General features: G+C 38.0%; 1 protein-coding gene across 1 annotated transcript in view; it reads right to left on the reverse strand.

Moving 5' to 3' along the window:
* ZFHX4 (zinc finger homeobox 4) overlaps positions 1-22550 on the reverse strand; it is a 152006-nt gene that overhangs the window by 5704 nt on the left and 123752 nt on the right. Inside the window, exons 5-9 of the mRNA XM_074898810.1 lie at positions 20291-20407; positions 14011-14144; positions 13653-13853; positions 10704-10821; positions 4487-9886 (exon numbers count right to left, since the gene is read on the reverse strand). Coding sequence (XP_074754911.1) covers positions 4487-9886; positions 10704-10821; positions 13653-13853; positions 14011-14144; positions 20291-20407 — 5970 coding nt within the window. The remainder of the gene's footprint in view (positions 1-4486; positions 9887-10703; positions 10822-13652; positions 13854-14010; positions 14145-20290; positions 20408-22550) is intronic.

Below are 22550 nucleotides of genomic sequence, written 5' to 3' on the forward strand. Positions count from 1 at the left end.
AAACAAGTCACAACAGTTATAATTAAAAAGTGGGTAATTGCCACAGTTACTGCACAATGACATCAAAGATGCTGTTTCATGTTCCTACACTTTCAACGGGAAGTAATAGTCAATTGTGTGTGGAGTCTGCTGAAAATATATTAAATGATAAATACTGTAAATGGAAAATGCATGAATGATGCAGTTAGTGTGAACTGCTGCCCCAGCTTTGTCATGGTTATTTGGGCTTGTCAGCTACTTAGGATTTTTCCAATTTCTTTCTATTCTTAACCTCTTCAACCCTTACACATCACATTGTCTTCAGTTTACTCACACTGATGATGCCCAGAGTAGTCAAGATCTATTTCATTTTCCAGATAGCCTTTGGAATTTAGTTGAAATACACAGAATTCAGTTAAATATCCAGATAGGCTAAAATAGAATAGTGAAATCCACCTGTTTTATTGGAAGTTAAACGTGGAACTGAGCATTCCCAAAATTAAATGAAGAAACTTGATGAAACTAAAGCTCAATTCCCAGACATGAGAGATGTAGAGTAAAAAATTTACTAATCATGAAGAAACATTCTAATCCTGCTAACTCTTTTCTGTGACAATCAAAGGACAGAGACTTCTTTTTCACTTGGAGGAATGAGAGTGATAAAAATATAAAAATGAAACTGCTACTGATGGGCCAAAAGCAAACAGAGAATAGAATGTAGTGCCTTAATAATAAGGAAAGTAATTGTATCTGAATCAAACTTCTCTCTTGATAAGATTTCAAAAACCACTAAGTACATATTACCCAGTGATGTGTGAATTCTTGGAAAAAGCTGCTGTGAATCTTCAATTCAGTCCAGGCTTAAATGATGTGCAAAGAACCTATGGTAATGATGATGACGACATTAAAAGGTTCATAGAACCAGTATTAATAGCTAGAAGCAAGATGAAGCACTAGTTTTCTGCAAGGGATCATAGAAAAAAAAAAAAAAAAAAAAAAAAAAAAAAGCAAGCAGCTAAGAGGGAAAGAGAATGTGAATTTTAAGAACAGCTGAAAACAACAGGTGAACTCTTCTATCTACAGTCCCCTAGAAGATAAGAAGGGGCTTGAAGAACAAAGACAAGTCAGAACTAAAATTCTGTATGAATTAGAATTTCACCAAATAGCTCCATATTAGGAATTATGCTGAGCAAACATAGCAGTAATTTTGAGACCTTGCTCAGCATTTGATGTCCACAAGATGGTATAATTACATTATCTAGAGAAATGTATCCCACAGATGAGAAGATTCTTCAACATATCATCCTAGAACCACACAATAATTCTGACATTCAGACCCACCTGGTTTAGAACAAAATAACGGAATTTAAAGTTAATGGATTCTTTCATTCAGTAATGAAACTATCTTATTCTGACAAATTAAAAAATCTGCAAATAAAAGTCCAGTTTGAGCACTATATAAAGAACATAAAATGAACTTTACTTCCATCTTTTATGATTTAGCATTATTTTCATGTATTCCATGTCAAACCTTTTATAAAAGCAAATATTGCATTTTAAATGGAATAGTATTTTCAAAATTTATCTGAGTCTTATACCTTTTTGGAAACCCATAAACAATACTGGATGCAAGAATATGAAAATGAAATCCCTCTTAAACTTGTATTAACCAGTGAAACTCATCAAGCTAATTTCTCTATGTAGCAAGAGAGAAGAGAAACACAAAAGAGAATTTTGAATGCGATGTTTTGTATTATAATTTCATTAGTTCCCTGTCTTATCAAACAGCAATCACATTCTTTAAAAGTGAGGATCATACTAATGTCGACATTGCCCTTTAAACAAACATGTAAGACTTACTGGATGGACTTTGCTACAGGAAATACAGTTATCAACCCTGTAAGCATCAATAAAACCAGGTAAATATTTGAATAAAAGTGTTCCCTGTGAGATTTCTTCTGAAGTGCATTTTCAGGATTGGGTCAGAAAGAGACAAAATTACACACTCGCAGTGGAATTCACGAGAACTAGACTTGAAGTATGGGATGGTGAATCATCAGGGAGTTAGCCTCAGAAAATCCTTCATGCAAAAAGTGATGCAGAACAATTTTCCTGCTGGCTGGGAATATAAGCACTGCTAGAAGAACCGCAGCCAAAGAAAAGCTTACTTCTGAAAAGATACTTCTTAGACAATTCTCAGAATCAAACATGAATGTGAACTATCAGCCAAAGCAGGGTAGAGAAGAAAACAGAAATGCGTTAATTAGGTGCAGAAAATACTAGTGATGAGCATGTACTGGAGAACACATAAGTATATTGCTGTTTTTCTATGATGAATGATTAAACTAATCTTTTTCTTTTTCTTTTTTTTTTTCCCACTCTCTATGACTGCTCCATTATGTATCATTAGGGAATGGAGATTTATGCATGCAAGTATTTGCCAGGCAGCAAAGGTGGGATGTAGGGGCTATTTAGCATATGGTGGAAGAAAAAGTTAACAATGAGATTCTACTAGCTAGTTTACACAGTGGGCTTTGCCCACAATGGGCTAATTAACCTTAGGAAGATTCAAGATGAAAGGGGGTAAAAATCTATCTCAATTGGCAGTGCACTGTGCATGCTATGGTACTAAAGATTTAAATTTATCTCACAGAAGAGATATTGGGTGGAAATTAGAAAATTCGAATATTGAATTATTATGGACCATTTGGCCTGTAATAATAAGTTATATGATAATAAGTTTAGACTCTGAGGCTACATTGATACTAGCAAGTTAAACAGTACCGGGGAACATTTCCCCAAAACTGAAACTAAACTGTAAAGTTAAACATTAAGAATGGTCACTGGCACTGTTTTGGCCTGGGCCAACTATCATTTTCCTAAACAACTCCTTGAGCACAGCTGAGAGGCTATCATGGGTCCACTACCATTCCCAAGACTCACTTTGCATGGGGATTTCCTTTTGTTGAGAGTAAAAGAATGCAATGATAACTTCCCAAGCAAATTTCACTTAGCAGTATAGGCAAAGCCCGAGATTTCTAGAGTCCATTTTACCTGAAGGTCAACCTAACCAAAGCTATTTAGTGAAGTTATATGGAGAAACCATATCTGTAATTTTAATGAACAACGACCAGCCATTTTTGGACGTGGACACTGTATGCCATTAAGAAGGAAACACAGCAACTTTATATTTCCTTTATATGCACTCTCTGTGCCAATAACTGTTTGACAAAAGCCAGAGGGCACTCAGCCAGAGACTCCATTGTGGAAGGAAGGCCATTCTGATCCAATGAAGAGAAAAAAAAAGATGCTTCAACCACCACTTAGGGAAACAATAACATGATCCTCATCAATCAAAGCTGAGCTGGGTAGCAGAGAAGACATTGCTAGAGTCTTAGTATGTCTAACAACACTGGTGATTAAGCCCCTACCTTACTTGCCAAAGTGAGTTGCTTTCTAAATCAAAGTTTAGAGATCAACAGCAAGTGGAATTACTGGATAAAATGAGGTGAGAGGTCTTAACCAACTCCCTAACTCTGCTCTGCACAAATTTGATATGAATGTGAAAAGTTAGAAGATGAATGAGAGAGTTTCAATCTGCAAGGCTGCACTCACAATGAACTCTGACTGTAAAATTGGAGCCTAATACAAGAAATTAAATTAGGTTCATTCTTTGAGGACTAAATAAATCATTTTGCAGAAAACCTGATTCTCTAACATCAGAGAAAGTTATCGCAAGAGGAAGTGCTTTCCCATGTGAGTAAAAAACAGAGTCAAACCAGAGTCAAGTCAGTCAGTAAAACAGTTATGTGTTCAGTTAAAAGTGCAAGCCCAAATGAAGTGATATGTGTCTGCAATGACTTTAGAAATTAGGGGAAGGATATATTCAGCAACTGGATCACAAAGAAACTGTCATTAAAAATCACCTTCAACAAAAACCTTTTTATCTTAGCAGGCAATTATTCAGAAATATAATAGAGAGTCTTGGGCATAATTTTATTTTATTCTGAATTTATTCTAAATTAAACAGCAGGTTGGACTGGTCTAATGGGTGGACCAAATGCCTGATGAACCGATAATGTGGGATTGACTATTTTGTGGTTCATTGGATGTTGCTTCAAATAGTTGCATACAAAAAATTTACATACAAAATTCTAACCCAAGTTTTGCCTAAAGAAGTATCATTCAAAACAAACAATGAAGCATAACAATGCTATTATTATGTTGGTTTTGTTACAGAATCCTAATATGGACTAAACCCATTTCTGCCAATTAGATTTCAATTTTTTTTTTTTTTAATTTTTTTTCCCCAAAAATCAGATATACCATCCAGGTTACAGCAACAATCAAGAATTGCACCGAGTACACCTCATAGCAGCACTTTTTAGCTACTCACACCAGTCTCACAAGCATGATATGAATGCATAGTATGCTGTTTTAGAAGGGGATGGTGACTATGCAAGATGATCAAATTAATAAAGAGAAAATCATCCCCTTATAGACTTACTGTTTGAACTTTGTGGAAAACCGGGTAAGGAGGATGGACCATTCATTCCAGGCAGAAGAACAGGAGGAAGGCCAGGGAGTCCTGGATAAGCTGCTGGCAAACTGATACCATGAAGAGAACTGCTGTCCATCATGCCTGGCTGCTGTACTGTTAATCCTAGTACATCAGTAGCCTTCTTTATGCGATCCAATTCTTGCTGTGCCATCAGCTGTCTAACCGTTGTAGGAGCTAAATAATCTTTCTCCCGATCTAGCTGACTTCCCACAGTTTCTCTCACTTTTGTAATATGTTGTTTGGAAAAGATATGATCTCTTATGGACAAACGCGCAGAATATTTCACACCACACAGAGAACATTCTGGTTTTGTCCCATCAGGTCCAGTCTGATTTATCATGAATGGCTTCCCTATGTTAATTTTGAATTTCTTTTCTTTAGCCCGTGCATTCTGAAACCAGACCTGGACCACACGTTTAGGCAGGCCAATCTCATTCCCTAGCATTTCACATTCCTGCATTGTTGGAGTCCGGTAGTCACTAAAGCAAGCCTTGAGAACTTTAAGTTGAAGGTTACTCATTTGTGTCCGGAAACGTTTGTGGCCTGGCCGATCACTATTTTTGGATTTAAAAGGATTGCTAGCTCCAAATGGGTTAGGTGAACTTGGATCAGCTATGCTTGAAGTTTCACTGCGGTCGGCATTATCATCAGGATCATCAGTAATGTAGTAACTTTGGTCATGATCACCATCTTTTTCACTGAAATGTATTGAGGGGCTTGTTAGGGAAAAGATAAATTTATCATCAGTATTCTCATTTGTAGGTGTAGTTGCAGCTTTTGATAGCGTGTCATTCACAAGTGGTTTTGGTTCTTTGGGAGGTGATGCAGGTTTTGCATCCCCTGAACTGCCAGTCGTGCTTTCCATTTCATTATTCCCCTCATCCCCTGTTGTGGCATCACTAATTGCTGTATTAATTGATGAAGTCTCATCAAAGTCAGTCTTGTTTTGATCATATCCCGAGTCAGCAGGAGGGGCATTCAAATTTTCTATATCCTCACTAGACTCCGCTTTAAAAGAAGAAGGACTTAAAAGGTTCTTCGGTGACATTTCTGCAGTTTTGCTAACAGGGGTTGATACAGTGGAGGCTAATTCATTTTCACTTGATAATTCAGTTTTTGCTAATGATAGTGATGGGTAATCAAAAAATATGTACTTTTGTGGACTTTCTCCTCCATCTTCTGTTGATATCAAAGGACTCGGAGGCAAACTATAACCAGCCTGTTTCCCCTCATTCCAATGTCGAGAGCGAATGTGACTTTCTAAAGCTGACTTTGCTTTAAACAGAGCTCGACAAAAAGGACACCTTTTATGGGACTGCGCTGGACCAACTGCACGGAATTGTCCCTTTCTTTCTCGGGCTCTTGTGTTCTGAAACCAGACTTGTACGACTCTCTTTTTCAGTCCCACTTCACGTGCAATGTGATCTAGCATCTTTCTGGTGGGGTTGGAATCTAGTAGGTATTTTTCATAGAGTATTTCCAGCTGCTCTGGAGTAATTGTAGTTCTTAAACGCTTATCACGATGTTGATCTTCTCCACTGTTTCCTCCCTCTTTCTCACTACAGTTATTGTCTTCTTTATCATCTAGTTTACGTTTCAGGGAACCAGAAACTGTAGCAGGGTGTGCTGTATGTGAGGTGCCTGTTTGTGGTGGCATCTGAGCAAGAGAACTATTAAGTAACTGTCCAGTCATCAAAGGATTATTGGGGTCAAATATCATATAGGGCATATCCATTGGTCTTTCTAAAAACTGTGAGTGAAGAAATTGATTTTGGGCTGCTAGGAAATGCATGTGCTGGTGCTCTTGCCAAAGTTCTAGAGTTGGAAAGGCTACTGTACACTGATCACATTGGTACTGTAATAACTGAGGAGGTAGACTGTTCTGTAGAGAAGTCATTGAAATTGGTAAAGGACTGGAAGGAACAGGTGTGGTTTGTGATGCAGAAGGAGGTCTCCCTACTATTTGTGATTGTTTTTGTTGCTGTGATTGAGAAGTTGGGGGCTGAGGGTCAGAAGAGGTTACTGGAGTAGACTGTACTGGTTTGGTGCTTTGGGAAGTTGTGTCAGTTTGCTTAGAGATGGTTTCATTTTGTTTTGGTTTTTCTGTGGACTCTGGTTTAGGAGAAGCTTTCTCAGGTTCTGGTTTTGGTGATGGAATCAAAGGAGTACTAGAACCAGAGCCAGAGCTTGCTGCTGTGACTGCCAGGCTTTTTGATGAGTCATTTTGGCCAGAAACTGTGCAGTTCTTATACACTGTTTGATCAGAGGCATCCATAGAATCTTCAGTTTGACTTTCATCTTGAGCATCGTCATCTTCATCTTTATAACACTGCTTTTTCTGGTGTGTAATCAAATCAAAGATCCTGGGAAAAACCACACTGCACTTTTTGCACTGATATTGCATGTTACTAGTTCGAATGTAACGCTCATTTGTCAGTTCCCTTTTCTCATTGTCTTTCGTTTCAGCTTGATTTTCGTAACTTTTGCGAGCTTTCTGTCGTGCATTTTGGAACCATACAACAATAACTCGAGTAGGTAGGTTAAGCACAGTTGAAAGCTGTTCAATTTCATCATCCTTTGGATACGCATTTGTGTCAAAGAAGTCTTGGAGGACACGAAGCTGGTAGTCAGTAAACCGAGTCCTAGATGATCTCTTGCTGAAAGATGCATCAGACTTGTAAGGTTCTACAGCTGAAGGTTGAGGATCTATTCTGATATCTTCCAATACTGTTATAGGAGGGTTGCTGAAGTTATATGGAGAATCTTTATTTCTCTGTCGTTCTTTAAACAGTGTATTACGAAACCAGTGCTTGATAACTTTCTGTGAAAGACCAGATTTCTCAGCCATTTCTTGGATCTGCTCTTCACTTGGAGAATTGTTAATATCAAAATAAGCCCGCAAGATTTTTAACTGGTCATCTGTGATTCTTGTACGTGGACGCTTGAACTGAGAGTGCCGCAGGAAATTGGGATCTAATCCTAGCTGCTGCTGACAAAGCTGGGTAAGATCTGCAGATAAAGTATCCATTGGTGGCAACTGGAGGGCGAGCTGAGGAGGCAATGCAGGATGCTGCACTGGCTGCATCATAATTGGAGGAAAAAGTGGGAGATCAAGTGAAACAGGAAGCTGGACTTGAGGTGGGGCTGATGGTGGTGGTGGAGGAGGAGGAGGTGGTGGTGGTGGAGGAGGTGGCGGTGGTGGTGTGGGTGGTGGAGCTTGCAAAGGAGTGGGAGTCGTGTTCTGAATTTTTCCAGCCCCAGCTGAAGAAGGCTGAGAAGGAGTTGGAGGAGGAGGAGGTGGTGGTGGTGGTGGTGGAGGCGGTGGTGGAGGTGGTGGTGTCTCTGGAGAAGATGGAGAAATTGGATAAAGCTTGTCATATGCCTCCCTGTACTGTCGTGCAAACTTTTCTAATGCTCCATAAGGAAAAAACTGTCCATGTACGTGTTCTTGATGACTCTTCAGAATAAGAATGTTAGAAAAGAGCTTACTGCAGGTTCCACATTCCAGTTTGTCTGTGTTTTCGCCTTCACCAGTCTTGCTTTTTTTCTGCACTTTTTGTCTGTTTTCATTGTATTGGATAACCAACTCAAACCCAAAGTTCTCCAACAAAGCTTTGGCTGCATTCCCCCTTGCTCCAGAAGCTATTCTAGGAGGTGGGATGGCTGGTTCTGAGGATTTTGGCTTCTTCATATCTTTGTTTTCTTTTAGTACTTCGTTCTCATTAGTAAATTCTTGCTTTGGCTTCTCTTGTTTCTCAGAAATTTCTTCTGACTCCTTATAGGATGGCATATCCTTTATCAGCTGGCAGTCTGTGCTTACTAAGGTATTTTGTTCTGCTTTCATCAGCTTGCTACTTTGGGGCTGCTGTTTTTGGGACTGAATTTGGGGTTGGGTGGATTGATACTGTTGTGCTTGTTGCTGCAGTATCTGTAGCTGGGTTTGGCCAACATGGTGCTGAGTTTGTATCTGCTGCTTCAAATCTTCTAGCAGTGATCCTGTCATACCAGCCATTCCAGGCATACCGAATGTGGCAGAACCAGGCAAACCCAGATCTGGGCTTAAGCTAAATTCTGTCCCAGGTATATAGAATGGGAAAAGGAACTGAGGCTGTTGAAATTGCAGCAATGCTTCTGGTGTCATTGGAAAGTGAGGCAAAAAAGCTGGGTTTAGAAACTGGGGTTGAAAAAACGCAGCTTGCTGTTGCAGTTCATGTTGTAGTTGCATTTGAAGTTGTGCTGGTGACTGGGGTGGGTGATGTGTAGGCTGAGCAGAAATTAATTCAGAAGCTTGCTTTTTATTTAATTCTTTGGCATCTAAATGTGTTTCTTTGCTGTTAACTGCTGGTAAGCTCATAGATTCTAGCATTCCTTGGCTGGGGCTATTAACATTCCCTGCTACACTATTTCCGCTACTTATGTTACCACTTGGTTCTAATTTTGCAGCCCTTGCCTTTGTCTGATGAAGCACAGATCTCATATGAATTTCCAATGTAGAACTTTGGCTATATGCAACATTACAAATGCTGCATTTGTAGGGTTTGTTGTCAGTGCTGCTGTTGGTTTCTTGAGGGACAGGACTTGATGCTTCCTGCAAAACCTTTTTGAGTTTATGTAGATGGGACACTGAGTTATAGTGGACCAAGAGAATATTCTTTTGGGTGAAAGATTCTTTGCACACTGTACACTTATATGGGCGAGATGGATCTAGAAATTTTTCCATAGTAAAATTTGGCCCTTTTCTAAAAGGTAAGGTCCGCTTTGGTTCTGAGCCCATATCATCTGGAATAGAGCTACTATCACTTCCTACAGGACTTGCTTTACCTTCCTGGTCCATCTCATAATCTCTTTCTATTTCCTGTTCTAGTGCATGATCATCTTGTGCCATACTTTCACTTTCTGCCCAGAGTTCACCATTGACAGGTAAAGACGCACATAGCTGCTGAAGTTCAGCTTCGTTGAGTTCAGGGTGGCCTGCTTCCAAGTGTTTTTTTAAAGCCTGGAATGTACGGAAGCTACGCTGGCAAAGGCTACACATGGTAGCTGCCCGAATAGCATGATACTGGGAATGTATCTGAAGCTTCTGCATAGTCTTAAAAGCCAAGCTACAATGGTTACAACGGTACTTATAGACATGGCGGTCAGAAACAGAGAGCTGTTGCTTCTTCTGCTGTTCATTTAGCTGATCCGTCATTGAGTCAGTGGTCTTTATATCTTTACTGCCGCTCTTATTCCAATCTGGTGTTTCAGTAGATTCCTTAGGTGGCTTCTGTTCCTCGGTCTTAATTTCCATTCCAGTTTTTGATTCATCAATCCCAGGGGAACTTTTCTCATCCACAGGACTTTCACCTAGTTAAAAAAAAAGTGAAATGTCTTTTACACAAGTAGAAGAGAATAGCACATACAATTTTATTCTTTTTCATCAGAAATCAAGAGAGGCAGCTGGTGTGCCATGTGTTGGCCTAGAAAATATGGAACCCATCCTTGCCCCAGAGTATAAAGCAGACAGGACCAACAGAAGGTTAAAAAAAGTAATAAAACCCAAACACAATTATCAGACTGGCAGTGGCAGTTGGCCCAGGAGTGGCATAAGGCTTCTCTTTGTCATAAGGCAGGAGTTTATTGGTACAATGGGAGCACCAAACAAGAAAAGGAAATAAACAGCAGGAAAGAAGAAGAGAGTAGAAATGAGCACAATAGGTATGTCAGGTGGTTAGACAGAAGGAGGAAAGTGGTCTGAGGAGAGAGGGAAGAGCATGCTGTGAGAGGTAGCAACTTCCCAGCACAGAATAAAGTGTCCAAGATAAGAAACCTACTATTGGAAACACAGGCAGAATCACTTGCCTAACATTTTCCATTGATGGTGAAAGTCCTCTAGGACTGAGTCTTATTTGCCGGTTAAACAAGGAGGGCCTTACCTTCATAGTGGCTAGGCGTTGCTGTTTAATTTTACCTCTAACAAAAGCAAACAGTCTGGCATACACATGCATTCTAGTAGCTCTGCATGGGTGCAGTCAGCCAAATTCAGGACCCTTGTTATTTTTCTTTTTATCTCTGTGGCTACATGCAAGCCAAAAAGGATTCACTTTACTAAGAAAGAAACAAGTGGTTTATTTCTAAATTGGCCATACCTAGCTTTTACATGTCTGGGCTTTTTCTTGCATACCTGGATATTTCCCAGATCCCTCAGTTGTAATGGTTGCAGGTGTGTCACGTTCAGATTTCTCTGAAGCAGCTGCTGGCAATAGCATACTATTGGGCATCATGACATCTGGTACAGGAACCTTTGACAACCAAGAACACAGTAATATTATAGGAAAAGTCACACTATTTAATATTACACAACAGTATGAAGTTGTAATTCAAAAGATCCACCACATCTGGATCAAAGACTGACAGTACCAAACCAAGATCTTGATTCAGACCTTGATAATAGTTTCTGACAGACCACAAATCCAGAGCATTGGATGTCCCTTGGTGGAGAATCAACTCAAAATAATCCACAATAAGGTGATGCTATAGAACTGCATACACTCAATATTTCACTGGTCTCAATGTCACCACAAAGAGGTTTTGCTGTCTATGTCAGTTGGTTGGATTTATCAGGGGAATTCTCCTCGGACATCCTCCAAAGATGGAGATCATGTTGAGATATGGTCACCAGTCAGTTCTTGACTGAGGGCATTCCCACTTTGCTTCACCTGTATTGTTTTTTAAACAAATGCTGGACTTTCCATGATCTTTGAAAGAAAATAAGTTTATTTCCATATACAAATAGCAACTTATTTGCATTTAAAATAAAAATTTCCTTTCTTTTCTTCAATTGCTTATGTTATCTCCTTCAAAATGCTTTACCTATTGTGTTATGCCTTCAAATTATAGACAGAAATCTTTGAAGGATGCACTCTTATAGGTGTCCGATAGTACTGTTTAGTTGACATCAATATTTCCTCAATACTTCATGTTTTCCTTTTGCTCAGATCTTTAAAGCATATCCATATATGAAATAAAGGATTGTCTAGGGGTTCATACTAAGGCTTAGCAGGACTGGGTTCAACTTAGCAAGACTGCACTGCCAGACTCTGTCTAAATGACCTTGGATAAATCAGTTCAGACTGTGCTGCAGCTGCAGCTCCTCATCTCTAATGTAAGGATAGTACTTCCTTACTTCATACAGAGTAACAACAATATCCAGAGAGATTTTTGAGTGGTAAATTACTGAAATAATGGAAGCTACATACATTACTAGGTATGAGAAGAAACATCTTTTGCTCCTCTTTAAGAGTTTAACAGATTGTTTTAAAGCTTTATTAGGATACATAAGAATGTTATATATATATGTATTTATGTATGTATGTATATCAGTTGCCTATTGGAAAAAATATTCTAGACATATTTTAAAAAGCCCTAGGCTTAGTATATTTGTAATTTAAACATGGCATTAATAGCATCCTCTCAGAGGACTAGTGACTTTGAGTTCATTTGGAAGTGAAGGACTTTTAAAGAAAATTATGTACATAACTGTAAATGTCCCAGAGAAGAAAAATTTACTATAATTGGTATTTATTTTGATCAGAGAGGTCAGATATGGACAGAGCATATTAATGTTAGCAACTAGGACAATTTAGGTAATGCAGATTACGTTTTTCAGTCTCTTTCTCTGTCAAACAAACTTTTTTTTTTTCCTCTCAGAAACATTGAGACAACTCCATAGCACCTGGATTCAGTTGCCCCTTTATCAGCACAGAAGGAATCATGGAGAACTTGAGAAGAAAGCTAATACTGTTCAATATGGGGTGTGGGGGGTGTGTGTCCACCTTTTTCCAGTTTTGTAAAAGGGTCTAGGAAAGTTAAATTTCTACTCCATGTTCCTTGTGGTGCACCAAAATTACATGGCGTGGGAGGTTTAGAGTTAGTATAAACCAAGGAAAAGAAAAGAAGAATCCCCAATTCTGTATTTGCTTATCAGCACTAGACGCAACAAACCCTAGAACTTCAGTCAAGAGCTCTTTCAATTCTTCTTCATTTTTTTGCCACTTCATTTGGGAATGAGGTGGTAAGCCTACAACCACAACCATATGGTTCTCCATAATGAAATAACTCCATAATGAAATAACTCCAAATGAAGGAGTTATTTATGGATACAGAAATAAATCCTTAAGGAGGTGGATCCCTGAGATTTCCAAATGTATTTCCTTTTGAAAAGGCAAGACAACTAGAATTAGGGTTTCTTGAGAGGTCTGTTTTTTAACTGAATCTATACTGTAATAATAAATACATTAGAGACCTGATTGTGTCTTTACTGACATTGTTTTGAATGGTGCTGAGTTCTTATTTTTCACAGATATTTATTATTTTGACATGGTTTGTACAATTTTGAAGGGAAGAACAGGATTTTTCTGGTGAGGTTGGAGCGGGATTCATCTTCCAAATAGAGTTTGCTGGTTATAGCATTCATCCCAATCATGCGGAAGCCAGGTCAAGCCCCTGACTGATCCAGGATAGGTACCTGAAATCAGATTTTCCGTATCCTAAAGAACTGACCTAACTGGATTGATACCTATTCTATGACTTGCCTTTCTGTTTCATACATTTTATTCACAAAAAAACTAAAGGGTCTTTCATGCAAAAGTAAGAAACAGTACATTCTGTACAATAAGAAAATCATGGTCTCCAATTAGCAACACAATTGATATTCTACAGTTAATTTCATGTACTACAGTGCAAGCACAGTCCAGCTACACACAGGAATACTTCTGCATTTGGGAACTATATTCTATGGGGAATTCCTATTCTTTTACAAACAGAAGTGACAATACCTCTGAGACCTGGATATTATTAGACCCAATTTACAGGTGTGCACTTAGATACATGGACAGGCTTGATTTTTCTAAGGTTAACATCAATGAGGAACTGCAGGTTTCCAACATCTTTGAAATCTGCCTTCAGTCATTTTCCCAAGGGACATCAGTCACTGGATGAGCTGGCAACAGAAGCTAAGAGTCCTGATCCACTCTCTTTCTTGGGCTCCCTGAATACAACGTCATTACAAATACATTGCCCAGAGGCCCCAGTACATTTCTGTAGCATGTGCATCGGTATTTGGAACACTTACTGTCATGAGTAGTTTCTCCACACAGTCAGGGGACACACTGTGCAAATGGGTCAAATGAAGCTGGAGATGCATTTTGTTGCTGAGGACATCCTGGCAGAGGGGGCAGCAGATAACAGGTTGCATTGAATGCTGTGACAGGACATGCATCTGGATACGATTTGGGTCCCTACTATTGTAGTTACAATAAGGACATTGATAGAACTGAAAAAAAAAATCAAATTAAGATGAAGGCTATTAGTCAGTGTGCTTTTCATGACTTACTGATATTGTTATTTTAAAAGTATTATAATCTCTGTTTCATTCTTGAGTTATTTGAAAGAGTTCTAGAATGCAATTAAATTGTTACATTTTCTTTTACCTGCTCATGACAAAATTTACTGTCCTCTGGAGGCTTTGATTTTTTAGCTGCACCATCCTCTTCTTTTGTCAGAAGAAGCTGTTGTGCCCCTACCACAGTGTTCACTTTTGGTTCCTTCTCTGGTGTGACTATTCCTGTTCCGAAAACATAATTTTTAAGAACATATTTTAAACTTTAAAATATCCTGATTTACAAAGAGACTGTGATTCCAAAGGTTTGTATTGTCCTTGAGGGTCTTTTTTTTTTTTTTTCCCTAAGTTCTGAGAAAAAATATAGTTGAATAAAACAACTCTGGTAAGCACAATGGTGAAAACACACTTTTATCCTTGATGGAGACTCTATAAATACATTTAAAAATGAACTCCTCTCTACTGTTTAGATAACCTTAGGTTGCCTTTAAAGATTAATCAATAATGTTCTTTCTTTAGCAGCTCAGCATGAATTTGTGTATTACATTAAAACAAATCAGCTTTTGCTTAAAAATCCTGTTTTCCAAAATAATTAATTTGCCGCTGTTTAATTACCCTCTCTCTTTTCTAAACTGTCTGAGCAATATGATTATTGTGCTGTTTTGATAACTCCTGCCTGGTTACAATTCTGAAGCTAAATATAGTGAGGCTTTAAAAGAAATACTGTGGAGAATAGGATTTCAGAGCTAACTTAATATTAATTATATACAAAGATCAGTCATTTGGGATTGCCTTAGATGTTTACACTGTGAATTTTTATAGTCTGGCATTTGTGATCAAAACCAGAATATAATTGTTTTCTATAGATAGTTCTACTATTAAGTATTAAATACTATATTTAATATTATGCTTGAACTAGCTGTGTAATGCGGCCCAGTCTTGCACACATCAAAGAAAAGAGTGCAATTCTAATTTCCCAGTCCATCAGAAAATTCTTTCCAGCGTCAATTTGCCAGATAATCTCTTCTGCTAGGCTGGATATTACAAGAGCATTGGGTAGGCATGTCACATACATCTCACGACAAACACAAAACCTCATTTACCAACCATTCCAATCTCATCATAGTGCGGCATCATCTGACCTTTTTTCTGCTGTTTATTATGAGTATTTCTAATTTTAACTTTCAATTTTCACCATCTTCTAGTCAATTTGCAACTAAATTATTTCCAGGGTGAGGACACTATCACTGGACACTGGGTGCAAATACATCTTGAAATGCAATGAAGCTAAACCATTGATTGCTATCAGACCCAACGTAAATATATAGTCCAGGGGTAATCTGATTGTATGTTGTGCATGAAGATTTATCTTGATTTTTTTCAATCCACATAAGGTTCATATAAATGAACAAATTGCATCTCATTGCACAATAACCTAGCATTAATTTAAAAATAAGGTCATGGATGTTTTGGCAACAAAGCAAACAAAGAAAATACCTGTATTTTTCTGTAGACAAAACTAAGAACTTTTTATTATTTTCATATAGACTTTGTGCAATATTTGATATTACAAGAGCAACGTTAAAGACAAGTAAAATAAGAGAACTGTTTTTAAGGTGAATACCAAATCCTCGTGGTATAATAATAAACAATTTAAAACTGAATCATACAGGGACATTTTCTGAAGGGCATTTTTTAAAAAAACCATAAAACATATTTTATGACTTATACATTAATGGTGATTTTCCCACACATTGTTTTTCATTCCTAAATTGCTAATTATTTCTTTTGGTATAATTTAGGCTGATAATTTTTGCATGTTCTTGCTCAAATTAAAGTTCATTTCTGCCATATTTCCCCACTTTTAATGAGCAATTTGTCAACATCAGTTTAATATCTGAACAAGCTGCTTTCTGGAGCCCCACTGAATATTTACACTCTCAGGAACTGATCGTGGAGGCCTCATTTAGACTGCTCAGTCAGTGTTGTGCTGACCACCTGAAGGACTATCGACGCTTAAAGGCAATATCTACATGACGCAGGCACATAAGGCACCATTTTATTACTCACTTTGGTTTATGATAACGCAGTACTCTGTATTTACCTGGCAATACAGGATTATTATTTAAATGTCTTAGCTGTGAGAATTATGGGTAGTAAAAAAGTGACGTACTATATTAACAGAGAAAGGTCTTAGAAGGATAGGTTCAAATTATTAACCTCTCTTCTTTTCCAACTGTCAAAACCCCCAAACAGTTGACTGTTGTTTCTTACCTTCATCATATGTCACTTTTAAAATGTACCTTTTTAAAGACAAATGGGCCAGAATCTCAGCTGGTGTAAATGCATACTGTTACACAGGAAGCTGAATTAAAAACCAAAATAAAACCATTCCACCTTCTCTTCTCCTCATTGTTCTCGACAGGTTATTACAGAAATTAGAATCCAAATTCTGCTCCAAAATTCACTTGTGAAAATGCATTTAACTGTGTTTTGGCAGTGGTATTTAACTGCTAGTGAAATTTGTTTGGAGTGCACTCAGTGTGCTCCTGGGCACACACAAGGTTAATATTACACATCATCTTCCACCACAGGATGGAATAACTTAATTACTTCAAAGGGCCTATAATAATCATGAAACACATAGTTCTTGTTTCTATAAAAACGAGGGGGTTTTTTGGTTAAATTTTCTTTTGCGGTTAATATAATAAAACCGTTGAGTTATAAAACACTATGCTGGGGTCAATAAATGCATAACAAAGCACAGCTTTTTGTTATGTTTACTATGATATTTATATAAACTGTCAAAATTTACAGAGGCTTTGTTGTTTTTGTTATTGTTGCTCTGGATTCATTCAACCCCAAGCACTGTTACTTCTTAAATGACTGAAGTTACATCTGGCCTATAGTAAAGTAACCAAGTCCATGAGTTATGGTGAGCTTTGAAAAAAAAAAAAGGAGGATTGATCTTCCCTCTGGCATGGGGACGCCCCTGCACGTGGTGAGAACTGAACCCCTGAAAGCCAGAGCATACGTGGCACAAAGGACATCTGCTCCCTATGCAATGGTCCAGCTTTTACAACTCAGTTCCCCATCTTGTTATATCCATTTTCTGCTTTCCGTATTGAATTCACCATTTTAAGAAGCTTCTTGCAGGGAGGCTGAACAAAGTTATGGTCTTATAGGAAGGGTGTTGAATGAGGAGGGAGAGAGGAGAGGAAAATACTATAGTCCCGAGTATGCTGTGCGGCACTGTTTTCATAGCTAGATGTTCCACTGGCATGCTATTCTTCCCAGGCAGTTGTAGGAAATACACAATTTTTATTCCTGAGACACATTATTTGTTGTTTTTTTTTCCTTAATTGTGAAACACAACTGTAATCCATTTTATAATATAAAATATGCAGCATTATTTTAGATGAATAATATAATTTCAATACATTTAGCTCAAAAACTAAGTTTAATTACAAACGAGTGCCATGAAATAGAGTAGTCAATGATTGTCTGTCAGTTACAGAATTATTTAACTTGTGCAAAATTGCTAATATAAAAATGACATAATTCACCACAATTCAGATGTCATCACCTTTGTAACATTTCTGAAACCCCAAAATAAAAATAAAAATGTTGGTGTGACTAACAAGAAGGAGAAAGTTAATAAAATACGTATACTAGTGAAAAAATTTCTGGAAAAGCCATAATCGAAATACTGTTTTCTTATTTATGAATCTATGTATTTGATAAAGATTGAATAATTTAAGACTTTTGACACATCAGATGATGTTATTCAGCCTCAAAATCATTCTAAAATTATAATTACTGGTAGAGTATTCTTTCTAATTAGAGTAGAATGAAAGGATAATTTTCATTGCAATAATGAAGGTTAATTTCCATCCTTCCTCATGTTTACTACCTTATTAAAAAGTGCTCCCCTTAGCCATGGCAGAGACATATTACATTTTCAATGCAAATGTATTAATCTGGATAAATTCCATATTAATTCTTGCACTGCATAGAGCTGTAATTTGGATTATAATTAATCTAAAGTGGCACTAGATTTAAATGACAATATAAATGAGGCATTAGTAGGCTTTTCTATTCTGAATGAATATTCAACAAATATAACTTGCATATTGCCAAGTCTCATTTTGAAAGCTCTACTCCTTGAGATAAGGTAAGCAATACAGCACAACAGCTTACACAAACATACTGTTACTAAATACATGTTAATCCTTTCTCGTCTAATAGATTCTATGCTAAAGAGGGGTCACACCACTCTCCTGTCTAACTTGTTAGTATTGTGATTAATTTATTGGTTTTCCTGAGATTTCTTTGGCAAGACTTGCAACACTCAATTCACGAAAAAGCCCAAATTAACATTCAATTATACATAAGCAGTTATGCAGTCATTAGAAATACTTGTCAGCTGAGTGAAAATGGTCTGAATGTTACATATGCTGAATTAATTTAGATTAGAAAAATACAAGTTTCTAAAACATTTAGGATTTTACGGTACAAACTATTTTCTGCAAAGCACAAAGGCAATCATGTATTTCAGCCCTTGTTTTTATATGAATCTTACTGCAAAGTTATTTGTGTAATTGCTGGCACGGGAATGCAGAACAATTATGCTGGTTTTTTCATAGTGCACCCAGTAGGCATCTGGATATAGGTTTGTCCTAATTAAACTGGGCCCTTATGAGTGGCTAATCCTGATGGAATTTTGAGAATTCCCCTTCAGTATTTTTTTTCTAGATTCCATCTTCTTTTCCCCCCCCTTTTTTTTTTTTTTTTTTTCTTGAGCTTTAATACCATATTCTTTCTTGAACATTTAGAAATGGACCTGCCTAAGAAAAAGAGAGGTCTGATAAACTCCCTGAAGCAGTTCACAGTGTCCCCTAGGCAGAGTGTAGGGTAGGAAATGCAGGCTGCAGGTGGCTGTTGCCCCTCTCCTGATGAGTGTCCCTGACAGCCCCTGATGGGACTGCACAGGAGAATCTATGTTGGCCTGGCAGCATGGCTTTACTGCACTGCAGACAGTTTTTACCAAGGCAGAGACCCAGCCAAGGGGGATATATATTTTAAACCACAGCACAGTTTCTTGCTCAACATCATCCTTGTCATCATCGGCCTTTCTTCAGTCTCTTGATCTCAAAAAATAAAGCCACTGAAGAGCAGCCGAGGTTCTAAACTGTGATGGGTACTGACCTTAGCATGTCAACAAGGAAACTTCAAGGAAGCTTTAATCTTTAAGTCAGTCTTCTGAATTGATTCGGCATAGAAAGGGCCATCTATAATATTTTTTTGAAAATAAATCCAAAAATGTTTAATATGTAAAGAGCAAATTACAGTATGGGAGAATTTGGGTGTAAAGAAGCTCATACGGAAAATGGTATTTTCTCTACAACTATATGTCTTTACGGACAATACAACCTCCTTTGTATGCCGCTGTCATTGGCATACAAGGAAAAGATATATGACTACCTGAAACTAATAGGCTTCAACCTGTTTCAGCACTTCTTCTGCTTCAGTGAATCCAACATAATGTAACTAGGTATAGCGTGCGGCAAAAGTAGCCAATGTAATATTCATCGTGACCATAGATTTCCATCTCATACATAAAAAGCATGGATGAAGTCACATATTTGCCAAATCAAACACAGAAAAAGCCTTGGGTATCTACACCAGATGCTGGCCCTGGGTTTGTTTGTGCACAAGTAAATGTCATGACATAGGGGTTTTGTTTTCAAAGACAGTAGCTTTCATTACTGGACTTTGTCTATTCCAGGAGATCAAAATTACCCAACCCATAATCCGTTTTCAATGATATTTCCTCTTTCTTAGGCTGAATCATCTGTAAACTTTTTCACTGGATTTTGTGTATTTTTTTCAAAATGCATCAAATAAATGCCCAGGAAGAGGCCAGATTCTTGGGAGTAACTGATCAGAGAGCAAGAGCAAAAAATAATAAAAACAAAAAACCCCACATTCTTTGCATTAAAAGGGGGACAAAACCTGATTGAAGAAAAAATTCAAGTGGTACCTAATCCTATGCTTATGAAAAATTAATATGCCATCAGAGGAATCACAAGTACAGCTAAGATTAATGAAAGGCGCTTAAAAAATTACAAGCACACAAACTGATTTGATTAAAAAATAATCTCACTGGTCGTCCTGTAATATTCTTCAACTTATCCGCATCTATCCTGTCAGATGGTTATGATTAAAAATAGGTCAATGGGAGGCTACTGATAGAAATCACATGCAAAATGCACATGCAATGAATAGTAGTGGAAATGTCCAGACAGTTTAAAATGAAAGAGCATTTCATAAGTTAAAAAAAGGGGGAAAACAAAATTCTAGCATCTTACCAGAGTCTTTACTAGATTTTTTGCCTTCACTATTGTCTCTCTCACTTGAGTCTTTATCATCAGCCACAGACACTGATGTACTTTTAGCAGACCCTTCCGTATCTTCACCTTGTTCTTCTGTGGATAAGCACAGAAAAGATCTTAGAAAACAAACTCAGTGACCACTTACCAGCAGTTAAAAAATATGTCCTGTAATAAGAACAGAACTAACAGAGGGTGTCAAAACAGGGTGGAGGAGGGGTGGGGGGAAGAAAATGGAAGAAACAGAACTTTAAGGAGGTTGGACATCAATTACGAATAATTTGCAATATTTCAAAATCTATCCAGAAATTCTCACCATGTCTTTATCAGAGTACCTGCTTTCCACCACTGTGACAGATTTAAAGCCTGTCATTTCATATTCTTTGGCTAGAAATGATTTGCGTTAAAATACATGCACACTCATGCACACACACAACACACAGGCTGGAACCTGGAACAAAAGCAAGCACATGTAAAAATGCATCTTGGAGCCAAAAAAAAAAAAAAAAAAGGGCGAATTGCAGCATAAATCCTATTAGTGAAGCAGTATCCCGCTAATTGCAGTAAGTAAGTATTAGGTATTAGGTACTGTATTAAATATAAACCTCTGGCTTTGCGGGAGAAGTCTCAAATTTTGTCTCCAGGGGGAGCCATTCAGGATAAATGATGCAACTTGGTATATGGTTTCTGAGGAAGCAGCATTACCCACACCTCACTTACGTGTTCACACCAGCTAGATTACATGGAAATCTTCACAGTAACTCAGGCCCGTTTAATTATTCGGTAAATCTTAGCTATGCTGCTACTGGTGGATTAATCTGTTTATGCAGTTAGCTTCTATGCTGGGGCTGTGTAGCACTAATCCGTGAAAGGCCCACTGTTCCTTTTCATCCTGTGATCATTTGTCTCTCACTGTGCTGATGTCACATTTTAATGAATTTTTAGCAATCTGAGTAATGCCAGATAACCAGACTTGCAACTCCCTACAGCACAGCATGCTGTTTTCATTGCTGCACACAAAAAAATAAAAATCATATTTCCCAATTCAGGTAGGAATTATATAAATTAGGAGGTGAAGGTAAAATGGGATGCGAAGCACCAGGCCGCTCAATTTCATAAAATCTTTAATGACCATATAAATTAACCCTGGAAAGGCAAAAGGTCACAGACACACATTTGCATACACTCTTCTATTCACTTTTGATAAGCAGAGCTTTTATGCAAGGAACATGATACAATTAACCCTTCAGGAACCATACAAAATGCAGCTACCGACATTTTAAGTGTCAAGCATTAACTGAAAATTACACACTGCATAAAATTTTCATTGTAAATGCTATAGTGATTGAAAGGGGAAATAGTGGCCCTCTTCGCACCCCATGTTTTATTAATAACATTCTGACAGCCGAATGAAATATCCTCTGTCATATGTAGCAGCTGAGCACAAAAAAATTGCTGCTTAGTGCCTTGCTTGCCAGCCATGCACTGAAACTGTATGCCTAGGCAAACAACTCTCAGATTGATGTGGTGAACCTATCCGACTCTGAACTCTCTGCAAAACCTTTTGTAAATCGGAAGAGAAAAATACAGCTGCAATTTTGGAAACCAAACAACAAAAAAACCCCAACCTGAACCGCAGATCAATGTGTTTTGCATTGACATCGAAGTACAATAGGTTAGGACTAAGCACGCATGTCCACTTTTTGGAACAATACGGGAAGAAAGATGGTCCCCTATTTTAAAAATAATTGCATATAAAAAAAAAAATAAAATTTCCATCAGAATGGAAACCCCTCTCATGCTGTTTTAGCTCTCTTCCCCCTGCAGTCCTCTGCCCCCTCCCGCGATGATAGCTAATCAAACATGGTAGGCATCCCTGTCGCAGCTGGAAGTGGGGCTGTGTTTGTCAGGGTGGCGGGGGAGCAGGGTTTGGGATGCTGCGAGCTTGTGATCATGCCTGGCTCGGGCTGTGTTAATGCCGAGCGTGCACACATGAGGCTCGTATCCAGTGTCAGGCCGGTCGCCTCACAGAGCCGATGGCAATCCCTTTTCGACTCATCCTTGGGAACGGATGCATTGCTTCTTTTACTAGATTTACTGGCCCAATCCCCCTGGGCTGGAAAATGAAGTGTCAAAGTGCTACTGAGTGTCCTTATCTTGAGGGGACATAAAATTGTAAGGGCTATCGTGGCACACATTAATAAAACATTGTGTGTGTGTCAGGCAAAGAGAAAGAAAA

This window comes from Athene noctua, chromosome 2 (assembly GCF_965140245.1).
Source record: "Athene noctua chromosome 2, bAthNoc1.hap1.1, whole genome shotgun sequence".
NCBI lineage: Eukaryota > Metazoa > Chordata > Aves > Strigiformes > Strigidae > Athene > Athene noctua.